This window comes from Amblyomma americanum, chromosome 1 (genome assembly GCF_052857255.1).
Source record: "Amblyomma americanum isolate KBUSLIRL-KWMA chromosome 1, ASM5285725v1, whole genome shotgun sequence".
Lineage (NCBI taxonomy): Eukaryota > Metazoa > Arthropoda > Arachnida > Ixodida > Ixodidae > Amblyomma > Amblyomma americanum.
In genome coordinates this window covers 330,200,437-330,212,953 of record NC_135497.1, presented here as the reverse complement: position 1 = coordinate 330,212,953, position 12,517 = coordinate 330,200,437, and the positions used below count along the sequence as shown (strand labels likewise).

Below are 12,517 nucleotides of genomic sequence, written 5' to 3'. Positions count from 1 at the left end.
TACCAAACAAATCTTGGCAATTAATATCAGTGTCATATGCAAGCAAAAGCAGTCAATACCTTAAACGTAAAAGCATAACAAAATAAAGTAAAAAACAAAAAACAAAGCAAACATAATATAAAAACCACAACGACAGGCCCACCCAGGTTTGGGTGTCGGACGCCGAAAAGGAATTCTTGGCGGCACAGGTCTTCATAAAAACGTTTCAAGATATATATAGCAAATTCATTATGACGCCTTTCGTTCTTCACTAAAAAACCAGTTGAGTCAGCGTTGTTTGTGTTAGTATTTCGTCTCGTGTTCCGTTCTTGTTGCGCTGTGAGAAAAAATACGGAGCTACCGCTATAATAATAATAATAATAATAATAATAATAATAATAATAATAATAATAATAATAATAATAATAATAATAATAATAATAATAATAATAATAATAAAAGTTTATTTCATTCAGATCAAATACAATTTGATGGAGGAGGGGAGAGAAAACGGCATTCCGCTTGACAGAGTTCTCACCTCCCGTTCAGGCGGCAGTGACAGGGACGAAAAACAATTTTATTTAGCATAACAGTCAGCTTCAATATACAATAGTATACAGTCCAGAAAATGAACACCATACATTCAAACAGAAATACAAGGAATTATAAGGAACGAAATAAAATAGGCGGCTAAGCATCAAACAACAAATAAGAGTAGAAGGTCCATCATACAAAACGGTTGATGTATTAGTGGTAACTGAGATGAACTAGAATATTTTGCAGAGAGGAGAGAGTAATATCGGGAAGGCTAACGTTAGCTTCAATTAGCTTGTTTAGTGCGAGCGGTAACTGATAATTAAGCATTTGACGGCCATAGTTGGTTCTTGTAAATGGTAAAACCCACTGTTGTTTATGGTGGTGCGGATAGGGAGAATCAGACTGATGCAAACGGGCCAGAAAGGAAATGGTGTCGATACGTCATTATTGCTCAACTTTGTATAGGCGCAACAGTCTATAAGCATAAATATTTAGTATTGTAATGATGCCGAGGGTAGTTATCAGATTCTGGGTTGTGTGTCTGCTAGGTAAATCATAGACTATACGAAGGATTTTTTTTTTGAAGCACCAATATCCTTTGTAAATTAGAATGTGTTGTTGCTGCAAGCCCAAACTAATGTACTATAATTTATGTGGGAGCAGAATAAAGAATTATATATAAGGCAGGTTTGACTTTTTCCGGTAAAATGTTTCTGTGACGCGTTAGAAAGCCTACAACCTTAGATGCCTTCAGCATGACGTAATTAACATAGTCATCCCATTGCATGTTTTCTTGAAGCTAAACACCCAACGATTTAAATGATTTTACTGTTTCAATTAATTGTGTTTTGTAAAACAAAGCTATTTCTGTACTACAAGTTTTATTCTTCGGACAGAAAACTACAGCTTTAGATTTTGTCACGTTTATTGAAAGGGAATTTCATGTCTGACCATTCTGCTAGTTTGTCCAGAATGCGATTAGCATGCATGCTTAGATCATTGCAAGTATCACCAGGTATGAGGATTGTAGTATCATCTGCATAAATTATAAAGCGGGCGAAAGTGTCAATAGTAACAATATCATTAATATATAGATTAAACTGCAGAGGACCAAGGATACTGCCTTGAGGGACACCGTTACTAACTGAACGTTGTGATGATTTAAAGTTACTAATCTGAACATATTGTTTTCGAGATGATAAATAAGATTTCATAAGAAGTAAGGCTTGTCCTCGTATCTCATATAATTCTAGCTTTTCTAAAAGATAGTTATGGTTAATTCTGTCGAAAGCCTTAGTAAAGTCGATAAAAATACCTAATACTAACATTATGCTTTCGAAGTGTTCTAATATATATTCCTTCTGGTGAAGAAGGGCGAGTTCTGTAGATTTATTCTGTCTAAATCCGTACTGTGAACTAGTAATTATGTTGTGAGATTGCAGAAATTTTTCTATTCGTATTAGAATAATTTTTTCCAGGCACTTAGAACAAACGGGAAGAATACTGATTGGCCTGTAATTACCGAAATCATTCTTGTTACCCTTTTTGTAAAGGACAGACACCTTTGCTACCCCTGCATATCTGAGGGAAAAGTTGCTGTTTCTAAGCATAAGTTATATATATATATATATATATATATATATATATATATATATATATATATATATATATATATATATATATATATATATATATATATATATATATATCGAGGGTGGCGCTGGTGAACACTCTCAAGGTTCGCGTACACCAAATAAACATAAATACCCACGAGAGCAGCAGATTGGACAGCCGTCGCCGTAGCTCAGTTGGTAAGAGCACACACACACACACACATATATATATATATATATATATATATATATATATATATAAGCTAGAGGGACAGAGATACATTCAATGATATGTTTGACAGGACGAATCTGTACGAATCTATAATTGCTCCCCTTCTTTTTAATCATAAAGGGTACATCATAATAAGCGGTGTCACATCGTGAGTGAGGGTTGTAAATGTGCCCCTTTTCATCCAATAAACAGTTGGTAGTGTGCGCATGTGTTGTCTTTTTCTTCCTTGTGTTGTCTTCGTTGCGCCGCAGTTTTTTCAGTCATGCACCAACTCGCCCCACGGGCCGTCATTCTGAAGTGTCAGCGTACGTCTGCGTGACGCACTCTGCATGTGCAGCTGGCAGGCGTCAAGCTGAACCACGGCCGGTCTCGAGAGGGGCGCGCGCGCTCTTTCAGAAGAAAAGCGCGCGCTCTCCTAGAGACCGGCCGTGGCTGAACAGAACAATTCCCATCACTGTTTGTAGGGCGGGTTTGTCTTATACTCATCTGCTAAAAGTACAGATCGAAGCTTGGAGAGTATCGTCGGGTGTGCTCTAAACGCGCATTAAAACATTTAGGAGGACGCTTAAGATTCGCCTTTAAGAGCAGGACGCGACAGCGTGCTGCAGCATTACCAAATAGGAATCCACGGAACGCGCCATCGTCCTTCGGTGCGACCCCTTGCCCGGACAATTTCAGGAAACATATCTTGGTGGACACCCGAACCGCGCCGTAAGGCAAGGTAAATGAAAATAATATCTTTTAAGGAAAGGAAAGCACGCCTGTCTCACATATCTCGGTGGACACCCGAGCCGGGCCGTAAGGGAAGGAAATTGAAAATAAAGGAAATGACGCCAGTCTCACAATTCTCGCTGGGCATGCACCCGTACCGCGTCGTAAGGGAAGGAAAATCCCTTACGGCGCGGTCCAGGTGTGCACCGAGATGCGTCATTTTTCGTTCACGGCCAAAGACGCCGACGACACCGACTTTTCTGCGACACGAGCTCCTTAACGCTATCGCGTTAAAATTGGCGCTGCGTGGCACGGAGATTCCGGCAGTTATATTTTGAATTGTGAAGTCCACGGCAGCAGAAAGGAGGCGCTGCACAAAGTTCGGTTTCGGTTGACTTTTTTTTTTTAGGTAGCACGGCTTGTTTGCACTGAAATAAACTGTAATATAAATTAAATTAAAAAAAATTGTTGGTTTAGCGGGAGTGAAGCGGGTTCACTAACCACTACGCTACGCAGCGCGCGGTTTGTGTCGCCTCTAAAATGGCACCTAGGGAAGGATATGGGCTTTAGAAGGATAACGTTCGCAGCGCTCCAAGCGGAAATGACCTTTTTTGGCTCACTTTTGGGCTCTCGTTTGAGACACTCTGTCCTCTAGTTCACTCTAGTTTGTGTATGCGATGACCGCGGACGGCGGTGACGCTGTGACACTGCAGTGGTAGGGTGGCTAGAGCTTTAGCAGTGGCAGCAGCAACGTTGATGACTGACAGGTGACGGCGAAATGCGGAATGGATGTGACGGTGACGTTTTAACATAGCTGTAGTGTTCGCTGCGCGCAGTGCCCAAACTGTGAGAGCCTGTGGTGTGTTGTAGTACACAAAGCAATGTTTGTGGAAAGAACGCAAACTTGCATTTAGCAGTTTAGCTTGCACAGAGAAACTCATCCATCGAAGTCATAGAAGCTGTCGCACCCTGTTTAGAACCTTAAAATGACTTCGCTGCCGCAGACCCTTCGGATATTGGAGAACTCTCACGTTAACCGCGCTTTTTCTGAAGAAGTTTGCGATTGTGATTCGAGCAGCGCAACCCCGGATGGATGTAGTGAGAAGTCGTACGAACCGGAGTGGGCTGAAAACATCGGTCCCAGGGGCGATCTCTTCTACGTTGAGCCAAGGTACAAGTCATCGTTCGGGACAAGATCTGCCGCTGCATCCGACAAGAGTTCTGGAAATGACTCTCAGCTTGCTCGTTCTAAGGGCTTCGGCTCTGAAGCAAAAAATAAGATCAGAAGTTTAGTGGGCCGCAAGAAGGTTAAACAACACAGTGGTGACGGTGAGGCCGATACATCGCAATGTGCGACTGGGAAGGAGCCATCCCTGCGGTCCTTCAACAAAGCAGAATGCATCGAGGTATTCATCGATGTAGACCCGGCTCGCCACAATTACGGACGCAGAGCGACTATTTGCGAGGCGCTTTTTGGTATTATACCCGGCAGCCTACCATCGCGGCTTGCCACCGCTGAAGCACTTGAGGAATGTTCGCCTGTCATGGTACAAGGTCTCTTGCCTGATGGGGAGGCCATCAAGACAGGAGCCATCAAAATCGGCGATGTCCTGCGAGGTGTGGATGGGTCTAGTGTGAATGAGAAGAATATTGATGGCATTCTGCGAGGTATCACAAAGGCACAAAAAGTGAAACTTCAATTCATTCGCCTTGAAGAGAACACACTCACGGGCTGCGATAAGTTTACTTATCCTCAGAATGTAGACGCCCAAAGTTCTCTAATAAAACAGTTGTCTGGAGAGACAGCAATTGTACAGCAAGTAAAACAGCAACTTCACCAAATACCACATGCATTTATCTATCAAGGGTTCTGCAGTGATATTGGCCAACAGAGTGAACCAGCTCGCCGAACTGAGCAGTTTTATCGATTTCCTGACCATGATCATACACTGTCAAACTTAAGGGGCATGTTTGTAACCCTGAGTTCTGTTCTTGGTGATGTGACGGCAGCCAAGCCACAAACCAGCAGCCTGACTGTGGATGGTCATTTGATTCATGTGGCCTACTTTCATGAAGAAAGTGGCATGGCTGTGCTTTGTTTGCCTGCTGCCCGTGCAACTCCTGAAGAAGTCCACAGCTTTCTTTTGGAAATTGTCAAGCTGCTTAAGTTGGAGCATAGATCATTGTCGCAAGCCTTCAAGACTGTGGAAAATCATGACTGCATAGACCTCTTCCTTCTTCACTTCTTTCGAGAAATGCTTTTAGACACAGAACCGCAGCGCAACAGTTTCAGGTTAATGCGTTCTTTGCCTCATGTTCACTGGTTGCATCTCCCCATGGAGGCTCAGGGACATGTCGATACCGTGCTGAGTGAGCTTGAGTCAGCAGACATGTCCGAGGCGTTTCATCAATCAACCAGGCGCTTTACATTTCTTGGCTCGTGTGCCTTTTACAAAGGTTTTCTTCTTGGAAACCACTTACCAAAAGATTATCTTGAAAATGTGTTTCTGTACTGCCGCCACTATCAGCTACTGGCGCTCACAAAAGAAGAATCAGTCGGGCAGGTTGTAGTGTGGAAAGAAGTTTTCCTTCAAGATGAACATGCAAATGATCGACACTTTGTTCTCATTGTGGGGCTAAAACACAGCCTCTTACTGTCGCTTTTGGAGGTGGGAGGCTGTGCGTCTCTTGCAGAGGTGAACCCTACACCTGACACAGTCTATATAGACCGGGCACAAAACTCATTGCTACAACTTGAGTTCCTTGGAGTGCTCACAGTGGCCGAAGGCTGCCTTCTGAATCGTAGCTCCATGCCTGGCTCAACTGCCAGCTCTACAAGCTCAAGTTGGTGCCAGAGCCCATTGAAAGACAGTCATTCCAGCTTTTTCCTGTCGGTGCCTCCATCTCTGTCCCCAAGGCGAGCCAGGAAAAGCAGCGATGTGGAACAGTGTCATCTGCTGCAGTGTACGAGCAGCCAGTTCGATTGCTCAGAGCATGACCTGCAGATGAGCAGGAGTTACAGCAGCTGCAGTGACTCCAATGGGCTGCGAGCAAGGCATTGCTCAATGTCCACCAGCTCTGACTGCGACTCTCGCACCAGTGGCAGTGACATCTATCAGAACCGGGATGATAAGTTGCACCGGGCTTTCACCAGCAGTTATGACTTGAGCAGCCTTCGTCGCAGTCTTGAAGACGGCAGCAGCCAAGGACAGAGCCATGCAAGGTCTTCGCAGCCAGTCCTCTGTGCTGATGAAAATCTTGTCTTTCATTACCTCAGTATAGAAATTGCAGAGGGTGTATTTGTCGCACCAGTGGAATCTGCCCTTAAGAGCAACCTGGGTGTTGAGGTTGTTGACAACTTCTACCGCTGTTGCTTAGAAATAAGGAAAGTGTTCCATTGTACAACAAAAGAGGCACGGTGTGCAAGGGAAGATGAAACAGATGGTGAGAGCAAGTTCTTTTCAGATAGGAGCCTTTCATGTGTAAGAGAGCATGGGGTGCTGTTCACCTGTCCTGCCACCAGTAGTAGCAAGAGCAGGGCCAAGGGTCTCGTTTCATACTGGGTCGTGGGTCGTCTTTTTGCTGACAAGTGTCAGCCGAGGGAGGTTTATGTTTGTATGCATGAAGATGTTTCCGCAACTGCACTGGAGATGGCATTCAGACTGTCTTTTGGCTTGCAGATATAAGCTGCATCCTTTGTTCTGGCTGGGTCTTACATTAGAAATCATTTGGATGTCCAGCAGAGTACGCCTTCATGCATTCATAACCACATATTTATTGGACATTGTCACTATTGTATATCACGTCTGATTTGTAGCACCGGTTGTGTACTTTTCTGCATATATTGTTTTTCATATTGTAGCAGCACTTGATGCACAACTTTTGTTGTTTAATGAACTGTGTGCTATTCATATGCTTAGAATTGGCACATCATTACCATCTGCTGCTTTTACATGGGTCCAATTGGCCAAGTTACTTAAGGACACAGGGTAGGCCCTATACTTCCCATTTATTTTGTGGCATATGTATGACCCGTTTTCTCAGGAACTAATGCACTTGCCTCTTGGGGGTTTATTTTATTTTATTCCCGCTTATGTAGTCATGCCACTGAACTAGGGTTATTATTCTGCGTCAAATAGAAACAATTTTGCAAAGCGTAAATTTTTTGTAGTTTTTTCACAAAAAAATTGTTTCTCGAAACTAAAATAATAAATGTATTGGAATAATCCTAGTTCATTAGCGTGGCGCTGCTGTTTAGTTTGTGCAGAAAAAAAAATTAGCGCTCTGTCTTCTCTGGATTTTATAATAATGGGGAAAATGTAACAAAAAAAGTCATTTCGAGATATTGAGGTTTAGAGAGAAAAAATGTGTTTCATTTTTGCTCACTTACGGGATGCACTGAAGCATTTATTTAATAGCCCCCAGCCATGCAGTCTTCACTACAGCCAGTGTGTTGTTGCTTCTTTCATTGTCGTTTTGCTTGTCTGGCTTGTTTGTCATCCGTTCCACATTTCTTGGCTATATACTCTCGCCGGTGGTCCGCCCTACCTAACCACGTCACAGTGTTGCGCCCTGGCGATATCCCAAACGCCTCCAGGACGTTAACCCTGCCCATGCAGACTTTGTTGAATGTTAGAAAAGCGTCTAAAGTTGCAATTTTGAGCGTCTTCATGACAAGGAACACATTTTTCGGTGCACGCTCCCACACGACATGGTTGAAAGATTAGTTGGCATTTTGAGTCTTCCCATGAAGGCAATTTTTGAGTAGCTCTGGCTGAGCTCGTTGTTGGAAAATTGGCTTCATGGCATGAAGGACTGCAGGAGGCAAGGGTTCCGTATGTACAAATGATTCCTTTGTCAACTGCGCCCTTTTGTAGGCACACCAAGTGGTAGTGTCTTTCGGGCAGAGCACATGACTTGGGTCCTTATCGGTAGACAACATATGAAAGCATGTTGCCCAAACAGCTTTCCGCATTGTTTCCAGATCTCCAACATTTCTTCTTATAGCTGAGCCTTAATAGGTTTGTATCTTGTCAATGAAATAGTAGTCTCACACGTGGGAACAGCAACAATGTATAAAAGCCACTAGTGTTCAATAAATAGTACCACGTGCATTTTTGTTCCCAGACTGCTTTATAAAATACACTAAGCTTTGAGAAAAGTGGTTTTGTTCGGAGCGGAAACGCGACTGACATCCAGGTTGTACCAGGTCCAAAAAATGGAGCCCTGCCGCTCGCTACATGGTTCCGAAAACTTGGTTGTTTTGGCTCAATAAAAACACGGAGAAGCATGTGGTGCACTGCATATTGTTGAGAGAGGATTGGGAATTCAAAAAAGCAACAAAAAAAAACTAAAATCGACCCCCCCCCCACTCCCTAATTTTAGCCTACCCTGTGCCCTTAAAAATTTCTTTATGCTGTATTACTGGAAGCATGTTTGGAAACTCTGGCATGTTTATGTGAACCAGCCATCCTGTTATTCCATTTTAGTACACTTGCCTAGCATCAAAGTTCTGTGTTAGGCTAGTTTTGGTGTGAAATGAAAGGTAAACTTTTGACTTTTTTTAACTGTGTGGTCATGCTTAAATTGGTTGGCTTTGCCTTATTCTTTTCCAAAGGTAACACTGGTTAAGCATTCACAGAGATGAACTAATAACACGAAAAGGTTGTGTTCATGCCCATTTCTCACTTTTTTTCTCTTTTCTTGTTTTCCTGAATGTTCCTATTCATGTGCATTTACTCAGGTGCTGCGTAGAAGCAGGCATGTTTCCGTGAATAAGATTTCATGAATGTCAAGGTTCTTACCTTTCTTGTTCTCCACCTGCATGTCAGAGCTCACATTAAAAAAAAAAGCAGTAAATGAACTTAACAACCAGTATAAGCCAGAGCTAAGATTGCCTGCCATTAACAACAGACTGCGAGGGTGAAAAGATATTAGACTAATTATGCGGTTCAAAGTGATGCACTTACGATGCGACGAGGCTAAACATATTGCAAGGACCGAACAGTGATGTTGGTGGTCATCTAGTGCATAGAAGAGAATTTTGTTCTTAATTCAATAATTACGTTAAACTTTTAAACTGCTGAAGATATTTGAGGAGTTTCATTTAACTGTACAGTGTTGCTGGAAACTTCAAACTACACTGATTTTGTAATAACAGTCTGAGAGGCTGTAATCTTGGTGTGCACCATCAGCTACATATATCATACATTTGCCACCAGTCCACTAGTATCTGCATGCCGTCCAGAAGAATGAGGGTGGATGTAGACGACAGTTACAGTGCACTGTACAAATGACCTTTTTGTCCAACTCAAAGCAGGTACCCTACAGCTGTTCCCTCGTCTTGGGAAATGGCCAGACGTCTGTTGGCAGAGGTCCAGGCTGCAAGATAGGCGAGGCAGAACAGTCGCCCTCGTTCATCTGCGACAGCATTCAGAGACTAGTGAAATGGTGGTGAAAGTGCATTGCTGCTGGTGTGGATTGCATCAAAAAAGTGGTGTGCTCTTGGGGAAGAGGGGACACTCAAAATTTCATTTGAACGTGTAGTGTCCAAAGTTCATTGCTTAATAACATAGTCAGCCCAGGAGGCAACACTCCTTACGCATAGCTTGCATGAATGTCACAGCAGCCGCCATGCTGGCGAAACAGGAGCACTGCGAGAAGGCGCGCTTATTGAAATGTGTTCTGGCGTGCATTGCTGAAGCTATGTGCGGTTCATCATGGTGCCCATGATATCGGGTGCAAGCTATCATACCTTTCTAGGAAGGTGTTCAGCTTTATAATGAAACTTTATCACATATTATCTGCAGTTCAAAAGTTGATGTTATTAATCAATGTATTAATTCTAATTCCGTGTGTGGTATTAATTATGCCTGGCCCAAATTCCTTGCGTGCAATGAAACCATACACAACCAATGCATCGTAACTGAGTGCTGAATAAAAATTCTGCTCAAGCTTTATTCTCACAAAATGTACCAGAATTTTCTAAACATAGGGAGTTTCTGGCAGTGCTGTTGGCCTGTTTTGTTGAAGTTATGTGAAGAACCCAGATCAGATGGTAGCAGCTTGAAACTGCTACAAGAGCTCAGTGTTGATTGTGCAGAATAAACACTTGAACTTAGCTAATGAGGCTACCGATTAACAAGTTGCTATGTAGCTATTATAGCTGGTAACTCAAAAGCTTTTCCTACTCTTTTTTTTATGGAAAAGTAATGTAGTAACACTTTATAGTTAGTGGCTACTGAACAAGGTACCTGATCCAAATTGTTGCACAGTGGTGCACTTGCCTTGCTGGTGCATGGCCATGGTGCATCACCATCTACCGCTACCACAGACAGCAACTTGCATGCAATGCTGGCATTGTACACTGTTGATCTGATCGGTACTCGTTTTTCCTATAGGCCATGAGCACTTCACATAAAGCTGGTCGAGCCAGAATTCAATATTATGAGAAATATTATAAAATTGCGAAGACTGTAGTACTGTGTCGTAACATGGATTAAATTTTCTAGTGTGCTTGAGAGGTTTAAGTCATGTTTGAATGTCGTACACAAAGCAAACTCATGTCAGTCTTCGAAGTGGTGCTTTTCACTCTTGCTGCTCTGCATTAACTTGACAGTTGATGTATGGGTGATGCCTATCAGCCCTTACTGTGGTCCAATATTGACAGCAGTATTTGCTCCAGTTGTTACTGCATCTAAGACAGGGCAGCTGCAACATTTGGTGCATTAAATCGCTGCATCTGAAAACATTGTGCGACCAAGAATTTCATGTAAACATCATTCTTTGGTGCCTTGATGAGCTAAATGGAGCACAACTAGGAGTGCTCTTCGGCGTTCCTCCGTGATGTGCCTTTTGTGTGTGCTACAAGACACTTTTTGCAGTATTCAGAAGTAGCAGCTATTAATCATGTCTATCCATTTTTACACATCCATTGTTACAAGGCTCTGTGCTGTTGGAGAATTGCATGCAGCTCTCTCATAGTTTGGTGCTGCCTCATGTTGTAAGGGAATGATATCACCAGGTGCCTGTCACTATTAATCATTGCTGAAGGGCAATATAAAATGCTCTTGGAACCTTCTCTGTCACATTTTTTTGTAATATAAGGATGGCTTTTGAATTCACATGAATAGTATTGTACAACAAAACTGGTCAAAATCAAACGGTACAAGGGTGAAAAGTAACACGGCACAGTGTTGGACTTTCAACTAAATGTGTTTTAAACATGACCACATGTAGACCCTCCATCAAAAGCTACACATATTCTCAAATGCCATGGCAAGGTTTGCAAGGATATAAATGGGAAGTGATGCGCCGGTCACTTAGACATAACCTTATGTTTATCAGTGCATACTGCGACCCACTCATCGCTGTTTAGAAAGAGATTCTCTTGATAATGTGGCTAGCTAAAATTTCCCACCAGTCTCGGAAGGGCTTGTATCTGGTGGTCTGGCGTCGTAGTGTTCTAGTGCTGCATACTTTTCTCTAGTTTTATCACGTGGTCATGGCCCAACTCTCCATCCTGTAGTAACTGAATTGTACATAGTAAAAAGAAAAAATTTTTTCTTTTCTCTTTAACGTGTTCTTAGTTGAGTGAGAGCAATAGTATTTGGACCTGAATCAAATGCAAATTGAATAGTAGCAGCACTGAATAATTATGAGTACTTCTCAGTCAATAGAAAGGCTTTTGTGTTTAGTAAGCCTTGGTGTTGGAAAGAACTTTGTATTACAGTGCTCAGCACAAATTGCAATTTTCGAAAACAGATATATAGCTTACTGTGAACAAAGAAAAACTTTTCAGAGCTCATTCTAGAAACAATACACAACTAAACTTGCCACCAAGGTTATGATTTTGTCATTAAGAAATTGAATATATATACTGCATACATTCGTATAATAACCGCTCGTGTAAGGGCCTCTCCCCCCAACTTGGCATCAGAAAGAAAAAAAAAGTCGACAAAGACCAATTGTGTTTCATGTGCGTATAATTTTCCTCCCGTGGTAAACAGCCCAACCTCAACAAAATGTAGGTATGATTGATTTCCTCAACACTTTCGGCAGTGAAGTCAGCCGAAAAACAGGCGAGGTAAAACCCATATCGTACTGACAGCCAGGGTCTTGCGTGCAAAGTGCTGTTTCGAACGATCAGCCAAAATTTTATTTGTAGTAACTTGAAGTCATTGTATCAATCATTTAATTCGTGTAACTCTAGAAATGATCCACCAGGCCCATAATACTTCATCTCAAAATAAAGGTAGTCACACAATCTGGGTTCATCTATAGTCTGAAATTGAGTGGAAAAATGCTGCTTACGTGCAAGGGCTGCATCTTGTCAAAAAGAAGTGCGGCCCTTACATGAATGTTATGGTGATACAAATCTGCAATGTATACAGAACTGCGGTTCTACATAGATTCTAAGGTGGGTTTACCTCCCTACAAAATTGGA

General features: G+C 42.3%; 1 protein-coding gene across 1 annotated transcript; it reads left to right on the top strand.

Annotated features, from left to right (window-relative positions):
* The first annotated feature begins 3,736 nt into the window (after positions 1-3,736).
* in (inturned planar cell polarity protein) lies at positions 3,737-12,004 on the top strand. The gene has a single exon (XM_077649890.1). It carries the CDS (start codon positions 4,059-4,061, stop codon positions 6,756-6,758), a length of 2,700 nt encoding a protein of 899 aa, XP_077506016.1. The 5' UTR covers positions 3,737-4,058; the 3' UTR covers positions 6,759-12,004.
* The last annotated feature ends 513 nt before the right edge of the window (positions 12,005-12,517 follow it).